This window comes from Chiloscyllium plagiosum, unplaced genomic scaffold (assembly GCF_037043375.1).
Source record: "Chiloscyllium plagiosum isolate Xiang-an unplaced genomic scaffold, Cpla_swu_hap1 HiC_scaffold_5, whole genome shotgun sequence".
Lineage (NCBI taxonomy): Eukaryota > Metazoa > Chordata > Chondrichthyes > Orectolobiformes > Hemiscylliidae > Chiloscyllium > Chiloscyllium plagiosum.
The window spans coordinates 80,962,600-80,983,884 of NW_028270143.1; the positions used below are offsets into that span (position 1 = coordinate 80,962,600).

At 40.0% G+C, this 21,285-nt stretch overlaps 1 protein-coding gene across 1 annotated transcript in view; it reads right to left on the minus strand.

Moving 5' to 3' along the window:
• The window catches only part of cubn (cubilin (intrinsic factor-cobalamin receptor)), a 303,136-nt gene that overhangs the window by 151,583 nt on the left and 130,268 nt on the right, over positions 1-21,285 (minus strand). The window contains exons 25-27 of the mRNA XM_043690378.2: positions 19,160-19,341; positions 13,126-13,300; positions 7,078-7,259 (exon numbers count right to left, since the gene is read on the minus strand). Of these exons, the coding sequence (XP_043546313.2) occupies positions 7,078-7,259; positions 13,126-13,300; positions 19,160-19,341 (539 nt within the window). The remainder of the gene's footprint in view (positions 1-7,077; positions 7,260-13,125; positions 13,301-19,159; positions 19,342-21,285) is intronic.

Here is a 21,285-nt window from a genome sequence, read left to right on the forward strand (position 1 = left end):
AAGTTCAGCCGATAATGCAAATAAATCCACTTGCACCTCAGTCAATATCTTTAAATGGATTCCGAACAAGACAGCACTCATTCTCAAACTAATTACAATAATTGAAATGAAGATATTTAGCCTGTCTCAGAAATGTGAATGTGACCAGCCCGAGAAAAGGCTGCTTGTTTTTTGAATTGATCCTATAGTAGGCCTGCAGAAGCCCAGTGAAAGGAAAGCTGCACCCTGGAGCCTTGAACGATAAGACCACACAGACTGCTATTAGTAAGTTCAGCTCTGGGCTTTAGTTTCTCCCTCTGTATATTGCAAAAGCCAATGAGTAACGGATGACATGTGAAGATTTTTGTGGGCTGGGAGGGGGCCCTGTTATATTCAACAGAGCGTGGGAGTTGTGTGCACAGTCCATATACTTGTGAACATCGCACTGGAACTCGAAAGACATAAATCCCAGATTTATTTATTCACGCAGGCCCTTGCTGTAACGGGCCTAATTCCTACCATATTCTAAAATCATCGGGGCTGAATAGTGGTTAAAAACCGATCACTAGGTTGTGTCTCAATTTCAGGCCAACTGCTGCCCTGTTCCCGCCTGAAAATAAATTTCAAACCACTCCCAATGACTCAGTTATTGAGCACAACAAAGGAGAATAAACTGGGAACCAGATGTTTCCTTTGAAATATTTCAAAAGTCTTGGCTGAATCTACTGGATAATTTGCAGAGTAGAAAAAGTAGAAATACTAAGAGTTACCCCTAGGTAAATGTATAGCCACTTATTTTAACTGTTTAATCAGTCCTATTCTTTGATGCAGTGATTGATCATTTACATTCACATATCCTGCCTTGCTCATAAGAAAGCCTTTTTTGGGTGGTGATCTCAGAATTTACTCAGATGTTACAATACCTTATTCCCAGTAAAATGTATGACTTCTGGGTCTAAAAATAATGGGAGGCAAAGATCATTTTTGCACGAGTGGAGTGCAGCTCCTTCACAGAAATGTGAAAATTGTATCTATGATTAATTCATTAGGTTCCAAAAATTTGTATAATTAAAGTAATTATAATGAGGTTGAAGCACTGAAGGTTCTACATTAGTAAAGCTCCTTTTTATCATTACTGAGATGACAGTCCATTTAAAAACTGGCTTTAGGTCCTTTTTCAAATTACACATCAAATATTTAAAGATTTAGCAAATAATTAACTGATGTACTAAAAGAGACACAATCAATGATTCTCCACTGTCCTGCTTCTGTTGGAATGTCTCAGATGGGGAGCTTTAACATGGGGGATGAAGAAACACAAATAGGAAAGTTACTCTATGAAATCCATATTCATCCCTTGGTGGTCATTATAAAAGCTAAGAGCTCCACAGGCTTCCAGTTGCCTGCCACTTTGAGACCCACTATGTTCCCTGATTAGATTAGATTAGATTCCCTACAGTGTGGAAACAGGCCCTTTGACCCAACAAGTCCACACTGACCCTCCGAAGAGTAACCCACCCAGACCCATTTCCCTCTGACTAATGCACCTGACACTATGGGCAATTTAGCATGGCCACTTCACCTGACCTGCACATCTTTGGACTGACCAGCATCTCTGTCTCAGGCCTATTGCAGTGCCCCAGCGAGGCTCAGCCCAAGCTTGAGAAACAGCATCTCATTTTCCATTTGGGGGCTCTGCAGCCTTCGCAGCTCAATATGGAGTTCAATGGTTTTAGAACCTGAACACCTTCCTCCATGTCCTTGACCCATCCCTACACCCCAGGCCCTGTCTTGACGTGGACATTTTTCAACAAAGCCAACCCATTTTCACCTACTCATTGTCCCCATTATCAGCTTTCCATTCTCCTTGGCATACTATCATCCATCACTTTATCTGCCAACTATCATTCTTGCTCTCTGGGCTCCCATCTCTGCCCATACCCTCAATCTTTCTACCCAACCCCTAACACCTGACTTCAGCATATATACCACCTTTTCTTAGCTACTGAAGAAAGATGATTGGACTCAAAACATTAACTCTACTTTCTCTCCACAGATGCTTCCAGATCTGCTGAGTTCCTCCAGCAATTGTGGCTTTTGTTTCAGATTTCCAGCATTTGCAGTTTTTTGTTTTATTTTACTGAATAAAAGGCTAGTTCAGCCTCAGTTATAGTATTGTGTCCAGTTCTGGATGCTGAAGAATGTAAAATCTTCAGAGAAAATGGAGAAAAGATTTACAAGCATGGCTCCATGGATGAGGGAATTTAGTGATAGAAACATTGGGCATAGAAACAGGAGTAGACCATTCAGCCCCTTGAGTCTGTTCCACCATTCACCAAGATTATGAATAATCTATGGCCTAACTCCATATATGTGCCTTGGCATAGCCTTTACTATCTTTATTTAATGAAAATGTATCTCACAGATTTAAAATTAATAACTGATCCTGCATCCACTTCCATTTGTTCCAAACAACTACCATCCTTTGTGTGTAGAAGTACTTCTGAAAATCTCTCCTGTGAGGGCTCTGTTCCAAATTCTCAGGCTATGCCCCTGGTTCTTAAAAGCCCAGCCAGTGGAAATAGTTTATCTTCATCCACCCCGTCTTTTCCTGTTAATATCTTGAAGATTTTGCTCAGATCAACCCTTAACCTTCTAAATCTTATCAAAACAAGCCTAATTTTATATAATCTCTCCTCATAATATATCATTCTTGTGAACCTATGTTGGATTCCCTCCAAGACCAATACATCCTTCCTAAGATGTGGTGTCCAGATCTGCTCACAAAATTCCAAATGGGGTCTAACCAGAGTTTTGTATAACTATAGCATAATGTTTGTATCCTTATACTCCAGTCTTTTAGACATAAAGGCCAGCATCCCATTAGCTTTGTTGGGTATGTACTGCACCTGTTTGTGAGATTTTAAAGATCCGTGCACCTGGTGCTTGGAACAATTGGATAAGCTGGGGCTGTCCTCTTTAGGAAAGTTAAGAAGTAATTTGATGGAAATGTTCAAAATAATGATTAGTCTAGACAGTATAGGAAGAAAGAAATTGGTCCTGCTGGTTGAAGGATTAAGAACAAAGGACGTTGATTCGACATAATTGTCAAAAGAACCAAAAGAAGATATTTTTTACATAGCGAGTAGTTTGGAAACAGAAAACTCTGCCTTAGAATGTGTGAAGGCAGATTTTTTAAAAAAACCTGCATAGACATGGTAGGTAGGACTTAAATACAGACCTCCTGCCCAGAGGAATGCAGACTTTCATTGCACTCTCTAAATGAAGAATTCCAAAGGCTGGGAATCAAATCTAGACTAACTGCTTATAAAGCTTCACTGTACCACCAGTGATGGCAGTGACTACATTAATCATGAGTCATGGAATTGAATGAATAACAAGAAAATGGATTTAATAGCAGGATGCAAACAGAGAGGTCATGTCTTTTAAAAGAAAACTGGTGAAATAACTGACATGAAAACCATCGCAGGGGAACAGGGAAAGAGTAGGAGAGTGGGATAAGCTGTTGTTGTAGACAGAGATGGAAATGTGTTGCTGGAAAAGCGCAGCAGGTCAGGCAGCATCTAGGGAACAGGAGAATCGACGTTTCGGGCATTAGCCCTTCTTCAGGAATCCCGAAACGTCGATTCTCCTGTTCCCTAGATGCTGCCTGACCTGCTGCGCTTTTCCAGCAACACATTTCCATCTCTGATCTCCAGCATCTGCATACCTCACTTTCTCCTGTTGTTGTAGACAGTCAGCTCAAACTCAGAATTGCCTACTTCTGTGCTGTAACCATTTTAAGATTTGATGATCTTCGCCATTAAATGTATATTACAGTCATGCAAAAAGTCTCCCACAAACATAGTGTAGTTACCATAGACAATAGGTTCACAAAATACAGAAATGGAAACCTTGGTAAAATATTTTGTTTAAAGTTGATAAGGGCAAAAAGGGAAGATAACATATATAAGATTTGGTTCTGCTTATCAAACTGAAGAAAGCTTGTTAAACTTATAACCAATTAATTAGATTTGTTCAGATACAGTCATTACTGGCTCCAATCATTTAAAAATATCCAATCATTTAAAAATTATTTTTAAATCAATCAATCAATCTGTTCAGACATGATGTAACATACATCTGGAGTAGGTGGGACTTGAATCCAGGTCTTCTAGCCCTGAAGTGGCTATGCTACCAGTGTACCATAAGAGCTCTTAAAACTCTAGCCGGGGTAATTTGGATTACTGTTCCCATTGCATTATCACTATGCATCACCTTCTTCTAATTGTTTAAATGCTCAAAATTATTATTTATATAGATGTGATGGAAAACTGTCAGTTAATTATTACCATCAATGTATTTTCAGATTCTCTTAAATTTCTAGCAGCACAAAATTTTCTAAGCGCACCAATCTTAATGACTAGATAATATGCATTATTTCAAGAAAGCCAATGACAATGGATATGTCACTTGCGAAATGTTGTGTATACAAGGAAAGCATATATCAAGATAAATATTAAGTAGCACAAACATGTTTTAATGTGTTAAGCAGAGCTTGTTCAAACTCTAATTTTGGAATTGCAGCAGGAGGGGTTCCAAAGCAAAATGAACATATGTTTCCAATTCTGAAACCTCCAAACTTAATTAGTGCAATGGTCATTCTCAGCAACCCACATTTCCTTTCATTTACACACAGGAAACTGTATGCATCTGGTGTACGTATATTTAAACTTATCTACCCAGTTCTCCTTCATTCTTTGTGTGAATCATTCAGATACTCTGGAACTGTGCCAGTGACATGATTCATAGAAACCCTACCATGTGGAAACAGGCTTTTCGGCCTAACAAGTCCATACCGACCCTTCAAAGAGTAACCCACCCAGACTCATTCCCCTACTGATCTACATTTACCTCTGACTAATGCACCTAACCTATACACCATGGAAAATTTAGCATAGCCAATCCACCTAACCTGCACATTTTTGGATTGTGGGAGGAAACCCACATAGACAGTTACCCGAAGCTGGGATCAAACCCGGGTCCCTGGCGCAGTGAGGCAGCAGTGCTAACCATTGGCAATTTTTAAAAATCAAGCAGACTACTTAATTAACCTCCTTCTTGATTTCAAATTCAGAACACATTCTATTTCTGTGAATGCTGAACTGCTGATACTTTAGAATAACTAAAGTTAAATCATTAACTCTGCCGTTATACTTTAACAAAGTGAAGAATTGTGTGTATTTTACACTTACATGTGCAATAATGGAACTGCTATAATGCAGGCTGAGAGAAGAGAACTTGCATAAAATTCAAGTTTTATTGGAAATTACTATGTTTCAGTGGGTCTGCAGTTAATCCCTATCTTTAATGTGCAGTTTAACAGCACAGGTATTTCCTTTCAAAAATGTTCCGGAAAAGCTTTGTTTTAAACAAAATTTGTAAGACCCTATTAAGAAAATTGAATATTAGCCCATTGTACCAAATTGAGAAAGCAAAATAAAGCAGCTGTGATTAGTGCTTTCCAGATACTATTTCAAGATATTATACAATGTGCTGAGAAATATAAGATGGGGATATTGGGCACTAGTTTCATCAGCTACAAGCTAATTGTTGTGTTATGTGGTCAAATTCCTGTCTGGAACAGTTACTGTGTTCTGGCGATCAACATGAACAGTTGCTTCTAATTGCGGGATTTTTTTATGAGCCTATTTTGATGAATGACAATTTTGGGAATTGATATCTTTTCCGAAACTTCTGTATAGGAGAACATAGCAAGCTGTTTGAAGAAACAATAGGAGAAAGTTTAACTTGGCTGGCAAATGCCTTATAATTTCACTCCTAATCCTATGAGATTTCTGGCTATTAATGCACCAAGAACACGAAAGAGGAAGCCTCTAAGCAATCTACTTCAATTGCATAAAATAAGTTAATGTATTCTCAACCCAATTTCAAAAATATGCAGAAATCAATATTATAATATTTAATATTATGCTGTCAATCTCATCGGAGAAACTATGAAATTAGAGATGTGAAGAATTAGAAAGGTTATTTTGCTTCAGTTGTGAATGCTTTTTTGAAGTTAGAGCTATATATGGGAGGTGGTGCCAATAGTCACCAGACTAAAAATCCAGAGCGTCAAACTATTGCTCTGGGGAATAGGTTCAAATTATACTACAGTGAAACTTAAATTCAATAAGATTTGGAATTTTGAAAATTTAATCTAATGGTAACCATTGTCAATTGTCACACAAAGTGATGCGATTCACCAATGCCCTTCGGGGAAGGAAAACTGCAATCATTATTTGGTCTGAACCACATGTGACTCCCAACACACAGCAACGTGGTTGACTTTGAACTGCCCTGTGAATGCCCAAGAGCACCAACCAGCTCAAGGGCAAGTAGGAATGGGAAACAATTCCATGTGAAAATAAAATAAAATTAAGTCCAACACTGAGGCTGAGTTTCTAGAGGAAGCGTTACGATCAGTAATGAAAACTTGTTTGTCAGAGGAATATTGAATATTAAGTTTTCTAGCATCGATGTCTATCTCCATATTAAGCACAACCATCTTAAATTAAACCTATGTGTTGTTTAGACCTTTATAACCTCTTGAACATAAAGATGACTGCCTCCATTAATTATATTTGCTGATAAAAGAGGGACAGAAAAAATTACTTTCCTACTTCACACACTACTCTCATGAAGTCTGGTTGAGGCCAACCAAATCATTTGAAAAGTGTCAAGTTTCTTGCAAAAAGGGAAGATATAGAGTACTTTTTAAAAATGTGGGAAGTGATGTCTAATTCAGCATCAACATGAGGAACTGTGTAAAATATTGAGGCACATTCTTTTGGGGGTAAATCAGGATGGCCTAGAATTGGTTACCCGCAAAGGCAAACTGAGAGACCGTTCTAAATTGAAATATTTACATAGATACAAACAAATATTAACATACATAACATTGTATTGAATTATTAATTACTCAAACTTTTAAAGTCCCACTTACCAAATCCTTTTATAAAACTCTATTTTCAAGCAACTACTGAACTTACTTCTAAAAAAACTATGATTTAATCATTTATTTTACTGACTTACAGCTACATAGTCAGAATCACATGATTGATGTTGTTCAAGATCAAAGTCAACAAAGTCAAGTAGGACGTGGTGGTGGTAATCCACAGTGATGATCCAGGAACAGTCAATGTTACTGCCATAAGGACTGGGATAGTTTGGTGAGTGGAACTCACCGTTAGGTGCCGTAAAAATCCCACCACAACCTGAAAGTGAAAGAGGAAATGTCTAACTTAAAAAAAGAACTTTTAAAGCAATTCCTCACATTGCAGCAAGTAACTTGGAGAGGGATGGTTACTCAGATAGGTCAACATTGAACCCCTCACCTACAATCCCAAATCAAACAGTGGGGTAAAAATATCTTGATTAAATACTAATATTTGTAAAATACCCTGTGTTTTTTTTGTGCAAGCATTCATTACACTAGTCCATGTGCTATTATAGTCTTTGTGATTTACAGCAACAAGGAAGTCAAAACAACACAGTGCCCACAATAGGGAGCTCTGTGAACAAGGGGTCTTCTCAATGAATCAGATTGAAGATTCCTTATCAAGGCATGCAGGCTGTAAAATTTAGCTTTATAGTACTGCTGGTACTGGAGATACAGAAGACAGGGGGTTGTAAGATGGCAGCCAAGTCCCCAATACAGGGGAGTAAATGGCCTACTGGTATTATCACTAGACTGATTAATCCAGAAACTCAGGCTCATGTTCTGGGAACCTGGAATCAAATCCTGCTCGGGGAGATGGTGGAATTTGAATTGAATTTTTAAAAAAATCTACTGAGTGAGCAGACTGATTATGAGAAAACCCATCTGATTCTGGGAAGGAAATCTACTGAGGTCACTTGGTCTGGCCTACATGTGACTCCAGACCCACTATCAATTACCCTCTGAAATGGCTAGTAAGCACTTAGGGGCAGCCTTAAAAAAAGGGCTGGCCAGCCAATAATGCCTACATCCCATGAGTGAACTAAAGCTAATGTTACTTCTGGCTTGGCCACACAGCGTGTGTGATTTTAACAAAGTTTGCAGAGTGGGCATTTGCAATGTCAACAATAGCTGATTTAGCACACACCTGCCATTTTGGACATCACAGAACCTTGAAATATTTATTGTAAACATTCACTCAGGGTTTCAGTCCAATCGCACCGTTGGACTTCCAAGTGCGATGCTTTTGTCTTTCATTTGTGCTGAGGGTGAGTGAAGAAGCAGTATCCTACATTATTGGAGTAGTATACAAAAGTTTGGATTCAAAAGGGAATGGTGTTTGGCTTTGAGAAGGGGACAGAGGAATTTGAAAACCCTTCAAACTTGCCCATGTTCATTGAAGGCAGCGATTATGGGAGACATTTTTTAGCTGCAATGCACCATGTTGCAGACAGCAGCAAAATGAAGCTCTGTAAATAGTGAGGAGGATGAGGCCTCGCTCTCAATAGAAGATTTTATCCAACAAAGATATACAGGGAGCACTTATCCTACCTCTGTCACAGCCAGTAACAGTGTCTGAGGTGGCTATGTTTTAATAATGAAGTAGCCACTGAGCTGAAGATGAGTAGATAACTCCAGATTTGAATGTCACTTACAGTCACAGAGTCATGAGATGTACAGCAGAGAAACAGACTCTTTGGTCCAACCCATCCATGCCGACCAGATATGCCAACCCAAATCTAGTCCCACCTGCCACCACCCGGCCAATATCCCTCCAAACCCATCCTATTCATATACCCATCCAGATGCATTTTAAATGTTGCAATTGTACTAGCCTCCATCACTTCCTCTGGCAGCTCATTCCATACATGTACCACCCTCTGCGTGAAAAGGTTGCCCCTTAGGTCTCTTTTATATCTTTCCCCTCTCACCCTAAACCTATGCCCTCTAGTTCTGAATTCCCCCACCCCAGGGAAAAGACTTTGTCTACTTATCCTACCCATGCCCTTCATGATTTTATAAACCTCAATGAGATCACCCCTCAGCCTCCGATGCTCCAGGGAAAAAAGCCCCAGCCTATTCAACCTCTCCCTATAGCTCAAACCCTTCAATCCTGGCAACATCCTTGTAAATCTTTTCTAAATCCTTTCAAGTTTCACAACATCTTTTTAATAGGAAGGAAACCAGAATTGCATGCAATATCCCAAAAGTAGCCTAACCAATGTCCCGAACAGCTGCAACATGACCTTGCAACTCCTGTACTCAATACTCTGACCAATAAAGGAAAGCATACCAAACACCTTCTTCACAATCCTATCTACCTGCGACTCCACTTTCAAAGAGCTATGAACCTGTACTCCAAGGTCTCTTTGTTCAACAACACTACCTAGACATCACCATTATGTGTATAAGTCCTGCTAAGATTTGCTTTCCCAAAATGCAGCACCTCGCATTTATCTAAATTAAACTCCGTCTGCCATTCCTCAGCCCATTGGCTCATCTGATCAAGATCCCGTTGTAATCCGAGGTAGCCTTCTTCGCTGTCCACTACACCTCCAATTTTGGTGTCATCTGCAAACTTACTAGCTATACCTCTTATGCTCACATCAAAATCATTTATATAAATGATGAAAAGTAGTCGACCCATCACCGATCCTTGTGGCACTCCATTGGTCACAGGCCTCCAGTCTAAAAAAACAACCCTCCACCACTATACTCTGGCTTCTACCTTTGACCTAACTCTGTATCAAATTGGCTAGTTCTCCCTGTATTCCGAGAGATCTAACCTTCTAACCAGTCTCCCATGGGGAACCTTGTTGAAAGCCTTCCTGAAGTCCGTATAGATCATGTCCACTGCTCTGCACTCATCAATCCTCTTTGTTACTTCTTCAAAAAACTCAATCAAGTTTTTGAGACATGATTTCCCACACACAAAGCCATGTTGACTATCCCTAATCAGTCCTTGCCTTTCCAAATACATGTACATCCTATCCCTCAGGAGTCCGTCCAACAATTTGCCCTTCACCGATGGCAGGCTCACTGATCTTTACTGGTTTCCCTGGCTTCGCCTTACCACCTTGCTTAAATAGTGGCACCACGTTAGTCAGTCTCCAGTCTTCTAGCACCTCACCTGTGACGATTGATAATACAAATATCAGCAAGGGGCCCAACAATCACTTCCCTAGCTTCGCATGTTCTGGGGATTTCAAGACATCCAGCACTTCCTCCTCTGTAATATGGACATTTTTCAAGATGTCACTATCTATTTCTCCACATTCCATATCTTCCATATCCTTTTCCACACTGAACACTTATGCAAAATACTTGTTTACTATCTCCCCCATCTCTTGCAGCTTCACACAAAGGCCGCCTTGCTGATCTTTGAGGGGTGTCTAGATTAGGGTGGTGCTGGAAAAGCACAGCAGGTCAGGCAGCATCTGAGGAGCAGGAAAATCGACGTTTTGGTCAAAAGCTGAAACATCGATTTTCCTGCTCCTCGATGCTGCCTGACCTGCTATGCTTTTCCAGCACCATTCTAATCTAGACTCTGATCTCCAGCATCTGTAGTCCTCACTTTTGCTTATTTGATCTTCGAGGGGCCCTATTATCTTCCTAGTTACCCTTTTGTCCTTAATATATTTTTAAAAGTCTTTTTAATTCTCCTTAACTCTATTTGCCAAAGCTGTCTCATGTCCCTTTTTTGCCCTCCTGATTTCCCTCTCCTGTAAATTCCTACTGCATTTATACTCTTCTCAGGATTCACTCGATGTGTTCTGTCTATACCTGACATATGTTTCCTTCTTTTTCTTAACCAAACCCTCAATTTCTTTAGTCATCCAGCATTCCCTACAGCTGCCAGCCTTTCCTCTCACTTAACAAGACCAGATATAGGGTGATTGTTCATTGGCATTCTTGTGTTTGCTAATAGCACTTAGGAATATATATATTTCAACATAGTATCATGCTCAGAAACTAAAATCTAGCTTTTTGATTGAGGTTTTGGACATGTGTTCCAATATTTTACGTGGCTCATGCCAACTCTTGTAGACAAGCAAGAGGCTGGTATACCTGAAACATTGACTTCTCCACCTTCTGATGTTGCCTGACATGCTGTGTTCTTCCAGCTTCCTGCTTGTCTACTTTGGATAACAGCAACTGCAGTCTTATGTGTCATGCCATCTCTTACCTGATTAAACTCCTATGAAGCATGTTAGGCTTTTTTATGATGTTAACAATGCAAAATAAAGGCAAGTTATTATTGAATTGAGATGGAAGATCCAAAAAAGTGGCAATCTCACTCAGATTTATTTTTATGAAAGAAGGGAGCTTAGCATTTCTGAGAGGAAATTCCACTGAGGTCATGCTCAGAAATGTGGAGTTGTATTTCCATTCTAGCAGTTCTTTCCTTTTGCAGAACAGTCAGGAGAAGGCAAACCACACATTCATTTCACAGAGGTCAGCCACTGTATTCTTAAATTTAACGATTGTGACAGCTATTTTGACACCATAAATGCATAAGGCCAGTGTGATGTTAGGATGTAGACGGGTAGTAGTGAAGGATGCCAAATAAATAGGGTGCCAGGTGGATAGGATGTCCACTGAGGAAGTGGTGGGGTGCTGGGAATGTGGGGGTGCCAGATGAGTAGGGAATAGGATGCAAGGTAAGCAGGGTACCAGTTGTTTATGAGGTAGGGTACCATTAGATTAGATTAGATTACTTACAGTGTGGAAACAGGCCCTTCGGCCCAACAAGTCCACACCGACCCGCCGAAGCGCAACACACCCATACCCCTATATTTACCCCTTACCTAACACTACAGGCAATTTAGCATGGCCAATTCACCTGACCTGCATATCTTTGGACTGTGGGAGGAAACCGGAGCACCTGGACGAAACCCACGCAGACACGGGGAGAACGTGCAAACTCCACACAGTCAGTCGCCTGAGGCGGGAATTGAACCCGGGTCTCTGGCGCTGTGAGGCAGCAGTGCTAACCACTGTGCCACCGTGCCGCCCACCATTAGATAGGATGGCAAGTGGGAAGTGGGTATAAGGTGGCAATGTAGGTGACGTAGTGTTTAATGTAGGATGGGGTAGGTGAAAGAAATTGGGTCCAGCAGGAAAGCAGGGTCAAGGGTGTTGGACCCGAGGGTGTCAGGCCTGGTGGTGGAGAGACATTGTCAGATTGAATCCAGCAGGCAGGAGAGAGGGATTGGATCAGATTTGGTGTGAGGCTGGTGGGAGGGATGGTGTCAGATCGGGTTGGGTCAGGATCTGGGGAGTATAAAGAGGCTGGAGTGTATGAGGTATGTGCAGAGTTAGTTGAATCGATACTTAGAAACTAGATTATATATTTAATAGTCTAGCTTTTTCTGAGTAACGACTTACTTAACTTTATCAGAACCCTTGGAAATATCTAACCTGGATGGAGACTTTCAGAGGGTTCCAGATCTAGAGAAGTAACTGATAGGAAAATTTGATTTTCTGATCAATTCCTTCACAGTGTTCTATAGTAGGAATTCCTCAGGGTCCCCATGTTCAACTCCCATCAGTAATGACCATCTGGCCATTGGAATATCAGGGCCAGAATAATTAATCAAATAAAAACTCAAATGTCATTCTTATCTGCCTCTCTCCAGAGTAAGACAAAATCCTCAAATTTGTCAGTTGGAGCTGAGTCTCCTATCTTTACAACATTTTCCTGTAACTGCCTCATGTTTTGATCAAGTCTGGCCAAGATTTAATTTAATACCATTGGTCTTAAACAAAGTCATAATCACACCAACCTCATATTTGTAATACAAGACAATGTTCACATACATGCTAAAAACATACTCAGTATACATATGCAAAATGCCCATGTGCAGTACCCCTGCCAATACTGCCAGTGATATCATTCTGTCTGACTTATTCATTTTTGTTTTGCTAATTAGGGCTTTACCATGCTTTTTTTAACTGACAGGAAATTTCACCAAATGTGCATACACAGAACTTTATGCATGATCAATGAGGACATTTCAGGAGGCACAGTCAGAGTTTAAACAGTTTATGAGTTACTGCAAACAAACAGAAGTAATAAGTATTACTATAAGCAGTTCCAAATTTACAAATGGTCTTAAAACAGGCCTCATATTCTGACTCACCTCCTGCTTTCTGTTGCCAGGTGGCATTGAAACCTTTTGCATTGCCATTTGAATTTGTCTTAAATCGAACAGTGATATAGTTTCCAGTGCTGGAGACTACTAGTGGGTTGTTTGGTGGGCGGGTTCTACACAGTTGGGCTAACCGTACAGAGGTAATGTCTGGACCACCATACACCTGAATAACATAAAGGATACACAAGGTCATAGAATCATAGAGTCATACAAAATGGAAATTGACCCTTCAGTCCAGCCTGTCCATGCTGAACATAATCCTAAACTAAGCGAACAGGCCACATCTTTCTTATTCAAGTCTCTATCCAAATATCTTTTAAAGATTGTAATTGTACCCATTTCCACAGGAAGTTCATTCCGTGAGCGAAGTACCCTCTGTGTAAACAATTTGTTCCTCATGCCTTTTTTAAATCTCTCTCCCGTCAACCTAAAAAATGTGCACCCAAGTCTTGAATTCCCCCATCCTGGGGAAAAGACAAATACTATTAACCTTATCTATACCCCTCATAATTTTATAACCATCTATAAGGTCACCTCTCCACCTCCCAACCTCTAGTGACAAAAGTCCCAGCCTATCTAGCCTTTCTTTATAACTTAAACCTTACATACCCAGCAACATCCTGGTACATTTCTTCTAAGTCCCCTCCAGCTTAATAATATCCTTTCTATAACTGGACAACCAGAACAGGACACAGTACTCCAGAAGCGGTCTCACCGATGACTTCCCAACTCCGATACTCAAAGGACTGAGCAATTAAGGCAGGCATGCTAAATGCCTTTTTAATCACCCTGTCTATATGTGAGAGAAACTTTAATGAATTATGTACTTGAATCCCTAGGTCCCTCTGCTCTACAACACTACCCAAGGACAAAAAACGTGGCTCTGGAAAAGCACAGCAGATCAGGCAGCTCCTCGAATGCTGCCTGACCTGCTGTGCTTTTCCAGCACCTCATTACTTGACTTTGATCTCCAGCAATCTGCAATCCTTACTTTCTCCTGTTCATTATAACACTACCCAAGGCTCTACCATTAATTGTATAAGTCCCACCTCTGTTTGCTGTACCAAAATGGAATACCTCACATTTATCCAGATTGAACTGCACCTGCCATTTTTCAGCCCATTGACCCATTTGATCAAGATCCCTTGGAAATCTAAGAAAACCTTCTTCACTGTCTACTATGCGACTAATTTTGATGTCAGCTGCAAACCTACTAACCATGCCTTCTATATTCTCATCCAAATCTTTTATATAAATGACAAACAAGTGTGGACACAGACCAATCCCAGTGGCATACTGCTGATGACAGGCCACCAATCCAAAAAAAACCTTCCCCCAACACTCTCTGTCTCCTGCTATTAAGCCAATTATGTATCCAATTGGCAAGCTCACCCTGAGTCCCATGTGACCAACTTTACTAATTAGTCAACCATGCAGAACCTTGTCAAAGGCTTTACTAAAATCCAAGTAAACAATGTCTATTGCTCTGGCATTATCGACCTTTTTAGCAACTTCCTCAAAAGAAAATTCTCTGTGACTGAGGTAACTATTGTGTAACTGTTATTTAAGCAAAATAGTCTTGGTCATTGTGGAAGAAGATAAATAATAAATATAATTTCCAATTTCAAAATAAATGTGTTTTGTCATTCCACTTGCAATTAAATAAACTAGATAGAACAAGTTTTTGTATCATGAACACCATTTCCTACTATTTCTAGGTGACCTTGTTACTGGCCTGATAATCTGCATGGGCATCCACTCATAGCAGCAAAATGAAGTGATTCTGTGTCTAAATGAATGGGTGTATTTAAAGCTCAGACCCAAGGACATCTGCATAATGCCTGCGGATTTAGCTTGGCTTCTACTTCTTTCTGCTTTATTAGTTCCATTGATTTTAATGTTAAAGTCAGCATTCCAAACTTCTGAGCAATCCTTAGCCTAGTTTATAAACCTGGCAAACGATGGTGGAAATATACTTTGAGTAAAAATAAAGCTATGTGCCCATGAGGGAAATATAAAGAACTGAAGAGTAACTACAGTAAAACCATGAAACACAAATCACAACAAGCCACTTGCTTTGGAAACATTCGGTGGAAGCATAAACGGAAGTCAGGCAGCAAATTTGAAAAACAAAGGCAAAAACTAACGTTGTAAATCTCAAATAAAAACATGCAATGTTGGAACTGCATGTTAGGGAATGCAAGTTTAACCTTTTCGATAAAATACTTCATTAAAATTTGTTGAACTTGGAGGTATGTTTTGTCGCATTTTAGAGCCAACTGCATTCCCACGGGAGTGAATGTTTAACCTTTTCGATAAAATACTTCATCAGAATTTGTTGAACTTGGAGGTATGTTTTGCACCATTTTAGAGCCAACACCATTCCCCCTAATGTCTCCCTTGTTCTGCCTACAGGCTGCCATTGTCTCTTTCATGCACATATTGCACACATTGCACAGAGCACCTAGATTCAGTTTCTTTCTAAACATTTAGTGATATCAAACCAGCCACTTTTCATTCTTGAGAAATGATCTTATCAAGTTTAGATACAATTGAAGTATTATACAAGTGTAGTTTATTATCAGATTGGTTTGTTTTGTGTTATTTTGTTCATTTGGTTTACAAAAAGGATAAAGAACCCCTTAAATGAGAACCATTGATTTAACACTTTACCCAAACTCAGAGATGTGAATTTGTTTCGAAACTGTGTTACTAAATAACAAGGGAATATTCTACCAATCTGACGAATACAGATACATCTCACAGAGATGCTGATTGAGTAATAGAATCACACAGCACAGAAACAGACCCTTCGGTCCAACCAGTCCAGGTGAATGAATCCAAAACTAAACTAGTCCCACCTGGCCCATATCCCTCCAAACCTTTCCTATTCACGTATCTATCCAAATGATTTTTAGGCATTGTAATTGTACCCACATCCACCTTTTCTTCAGGAAGTTCATTCCACATGCGTGTCACTCTTCTTGTAAAACATTTGACCATTTTTATAAAAAATGTCTCTTCTCTCACCTTAAAATGTGTCACCTAGTCTTGAAATCTCCCATCCTAGGGAAAAGACAACTACCATTAACTCCATCCATACCCCTCATTATTTTATAAATTTCTACCTGGGGTTGCCTGTGAACCTCCTATGCTCCAGTGATATTCACCAACTAAGGATTTGAATATCTTACTTTCACCCCATATCCAAGTATTCCAATTATAAATACTGTAGTGATTAGATGCTTTTCTCTCTTAATTCTACTCCCAGATTAATAACCCCTCACAAAACTGCATTTTTTTTTCATTCCTCACATACAAGGTTGTAACTTGGTTGAGTGATGAGTAACTGGAGCTAAATTCTGACATTAGGAACCAGACTAAAAAGTAAATTTATTTCACATCCATTTAATACAGCTAATGTAAGGCAAAGCCATCGACCCATTAGTGTACAATGCACTTGAACTCAATTCCCTGCAATGAAAAATCAAAGACCCACCTTCTCTCAGTTTTTGTTTTAAATTATAAATTTGTCTATTCTGAGAGAACAAATGGCCACATCTTCCCTGGGTCAAGGTAAACCCTGCATTTCGAATAAATATGAAATTTTGAAATTCAGTGTGTAATGTACCCACATATCATTTGATATATTGGCTGCCACAAGATGACACACTCCATTAGCAAGTAGAATAATCAAAACAATGCCTGGTCTCTTTATATTTGCTGTAAGAGACCCTGCAACATGTTGATTCATGTGGTGCTTGAAAAGATTATCTTATGACAGTAGCTGGTGTTGTTCTGACTTTTATTTTTTGGCCATGTGCTTTTCCAATTGGGACAGAGAGGTCTAAATAGATCAACACTGTGAAAAATCACACTGTTGGTTTGGGCTGATGGACTGAATCACTGCAGACAGAATCAAAGGCAGTCAACGCTGCTATAGGGGGACATTTCAACTTACTTCTATCATCATCACTTTCTCCAAAGAACCATTAGAAAATCATTCTTATGATGCTTAGTTTTCTTTCTCATGCTTTTTCTAAAATGAACTATTATTGGAGAAGGTCCCATTAATTTGGAAAATTGTGAATGGAACTCCTTTATTTGAAAAGGTAGGGAGACAGAAAACACGAATCAATAGGCCAGTCCATTAGCATTTGTCTTCGGGAAAATGTTAGACACTATTATTAAAGACATTTATCGCAGGGCACCTTGGAGAACAAAAGTAACAAAGCATAACAGACGTGGTTTTGTGAAACGGAAATGATGTCGAACTAATTTATTAGAGTTAATTGAGAAAGTAATATGCTGTGAATAAAAGGGGAGCAATAAATATGCTCAGCTCAGATGTCCAAAAGGCATTTGATAAAATGTCACATCAAAGTCGATACGAAAGTCGGAGGAGTTGTTGACAGTGAGGAAGGATATGGCAGGTTACAGCAGGATATAGAGAAGCTGCAGAGCTGGGCAGAAAGGTGGCAAATGGAATTCAATGTAGCTAAGTGTGAGGTGATTCACTTTGGGAAGAATAACAAAAAGATGGGGTACTGGGCTAATGGTCGGATACTTGGTAGTGTGGATGAGCAGAGGGATCTTGGTGTCCATGTACACAGATCTCTGAAAGTTGCCACCCAGGTAAATAGTGCGGTGAGGAAGGCATATGGCGTACTGGCTTTTATTGGTAGAGGAATTGAGTTCCGGAGTCCTGAGGTCATGATGCAGTTGTATAAGACTCTGGTGCGGCCGCATCTGGAATATTGTGTGCAGTTTTGGTCGCCATACTATAGGAAGGATGTGGAGGCACTGGAACGGGTGCAGAGGAGGTTTACCAGGATGTTGCCTGGTATGGAAGGAAGATCGTATGAGGAAAGACTGAGACACTTGGGGCTGTTTTCATTAGAGAAAAGAAGGTTTAGGGGTGACTTGATTGAGGTGTACAAGATGATTAGGGGGTTAGATAGGGTTGACAGTGTGAACCTTTTCCCGCGTATGGAGTCGGGTATTACAAGGGGGCATAGCTTTAAATTAAGGGGGGGTAGATATAGGACTGAAGTTAGGGGTAGGTTCTTCACTCAGCGAGTCGTAAGTTCATGGAATGCCCTGCCAGTAGCAGTGGTGGACTCTCCCTCTTTATGGGCATTTAAGCGGGCATTGGATAGGTATATGGAGGATAGTGGGTTAGTATAGGTTAGGTGGGCTTGGATCGGCGCAACATCGAGGGCCAAAGGGCCTGTACTGCGCTGTATTCTTCTATGTTCTATGTTCTAAAGGTTATTGTGGAAAATAAAAGCTCACAGTGTAATTGGTGACAAATTGCAATAATAGAAGATTGACTGACTAACAGGAAACAGGAACTTGGTATAATTGGTTCATTTTCTAGTTAGCAAGGTGTAATGAATGGTGTGCCATACTATCTGCACTGAAGCTTCAACCTTTTGCAATTTATGTAAATAACTTGCATGAAGAGAATTAAGTTATAGTTGCACAATTTGCTGATCACACAAAAATAGGTCAGAAAGTAAGTTGTGAAGTGGACATAAGAAGGCTATGAAAGGATATGGATAGGTTTAGTGATTGGCAAGTATCTGGAAAATTGAGTATAATGTAGGAAAATATGCAATTGTCCAGTTTTGTTACAAGAATAGAAAAATGGCATATCATCTGAATGATGAGAGATTGCAGAGCTTTGAGATTCAAAAGGTGTCCTTGTGCGTAAATTATAAAAGGACAGCAAGTAATTAGGAGAGCTAATAAAATGTTATTTATTGAGAGGAGAATTGAATCCAGAAGTATGGAGGTTATACTTCAGATATACAGTGTATTGATGAGACCACATCTGGGGTCCTGTATGGATCCTAAATCAAATTAATTTTGACCTATAAATTTTACTCAAAGTGCAAGTAAAAACAGAAACTCTAATTGATTAAAGAAATGCTACCATTCATATTTCCAACAGTCACTTTAAAGGAAATGGAAGAAATTGAATTCCTGAAAATAAATTGCTTGTATTTAGAGTTCATACCTCCAGTACATCTAAACTGCAAGTCTGGTGATATTCCACATCAAACTCATGGATGGTGAGCTCAATGCTGCTACCAGGATCTCCGTGAATGACCCAAATACATTCCTGATTATGTGGATACCTGTCTGGATAGCCGGGACTGCTGAATCCGCCTTTTGACCCAAGCAGTTCTCCACCACATCCTGAAAAAAGAAAGAAATGCAACAAAATCAAAGCTGATAGCAGCGTAATCACACAGGCAGGAAACTTGAAAACAGCAAGGGCCATTTAAAGTTAGTGCTGAATTCAAACAGACTCTATTTTTCCAGTTGCAGGGGTCTTAAACTAGGAGTCACAAATCTATGGAGGAGATGTAAATGCTCGCCAAGGGTAGATATGGTCTGTTGAAGTGTCATGTTCAGAATACTAATGGGCAATGGAAAATAACACATGAATGCATAGACATCCTAACAAGACTATTCACATTGACCAAAGGGAGGATTTCACATTTTGAGTCAGAATCACAATGTTGGGGTGAAATGGGAGTCGTGACTCTGTATTGTGCAGGGCCCAGTCACTCTGCAGTGATATTGCCTCAACTGGTCCATTATTGATCAGAGGAGGAGTTTGTATTCCAATTAATGACAGTGGTTGCGTAAGCTCACGAAGGAGGTGCAAGTAATGTGCCACCATATTTAGGCGCACTCTGAACAACTATAAAAAAATTCTATCTTGAGAAAATGATCCATCAGCCAGGGTACCACTGTGGAGGGGAATCTGTACCACAGGATACCCTATCCCAGCAAATCAGATAGAGACAATCTCAAAGTCTGGAGTTCTGCCTGGGGCAGGATGGTACGAGTCAGTTAGATCCTGGCCAATGGTGTGAAGGTAAGCACCTTCCCACCTCTCTGTCCATCTGGGCAGTAATTTAGCTCAGATAATTAGGTACATGTTGATTCATACCACAATGTATGTGCACACAGACAAATATATACATGCAGACACCCAGTTTTTCATACTACCACGTAAATGATATCCTCACTCAAATAGGAGAAAGGCAAGTTGTGAGAGGGATACACACAGTTTACAGAGAGATATTGGCAGATTAAGTAATTGGGCAAAAAAATTGGCAAATAGAGTATACTATGGCAAAATGTGAAGTTGTTCATTTTACAATTTAAATGATATAAATGGAGAAAAACTGCAGAAAGCTGCAACATAAAGGGACCTGGGAATACTTAAACATGAATCGCAGAAAGCCAACATATAGGTGCAGCAGGTAATCGGGAAGGCTAATGAAACACTGGCATCGGAGGGTCCCCTCATGGATCTGCTCCTGGGCTTGACCAGGCTGTTTATAAGTAGGCTCAGGCATATAGCTGTGGAGGGGGGCATATCTGCTGACTATCTACCCCTCTTCAATGGTTACATTCGTGCCTGGGTATCCTTGGAGAGGGAGCATGCCGTGCCCAGCAGTGATCTGAACGCTTTTAGAAAGAGGTGGGCAATATGGAGGATACAGTGCTTTATTTCACTCTCCAAATCCATTTTGAGTCAGTCACTTTCCTATTTCCCATCACCCCTTCACCTTTGTTGGTCTAAATTGCACATAACAGGCTTTGCATGCAAATATTTGATTGGCTACATGGGTTATTTTGGCAGTGGGAAATTTGATCAGAGTGCTTAATAGATTTTGTGAGAGTCTAAAAAAAGAAAGAAAATGAAATGAAAGAAAAGTGTAGGGAACCCTTACTGCAATAATGCAAACTTGTAGTGTGACTACATCTAGTCAAAGAGTCATAGAGATGTACGGCATGAATACAGACCCTTCAGCCCAACTCGTCCACGCCGACCAGATATCCTAACTTAATGTAGTCCTATTTGCCAGCATTTGGCACATATCCCTCTAAATGTTCTTATTCATGTACTCATCTAAATGCCTTTTAAATGCTGTAATTGTACCAGCCTGCCCCACTTCCTCTGTCAGCTCATTCCATAGACACACCATCCTCCACATGAAAAAATTACCCTTTAGGTTCCTTTTAAATGTTTCCTCTCTCACACTAAACTTATGCTCTCTAGTTCTAAACATCCCCAACCCAGGGAAAAGACCTTGTCTACTTAGCTGATCCATGCCCCTCATA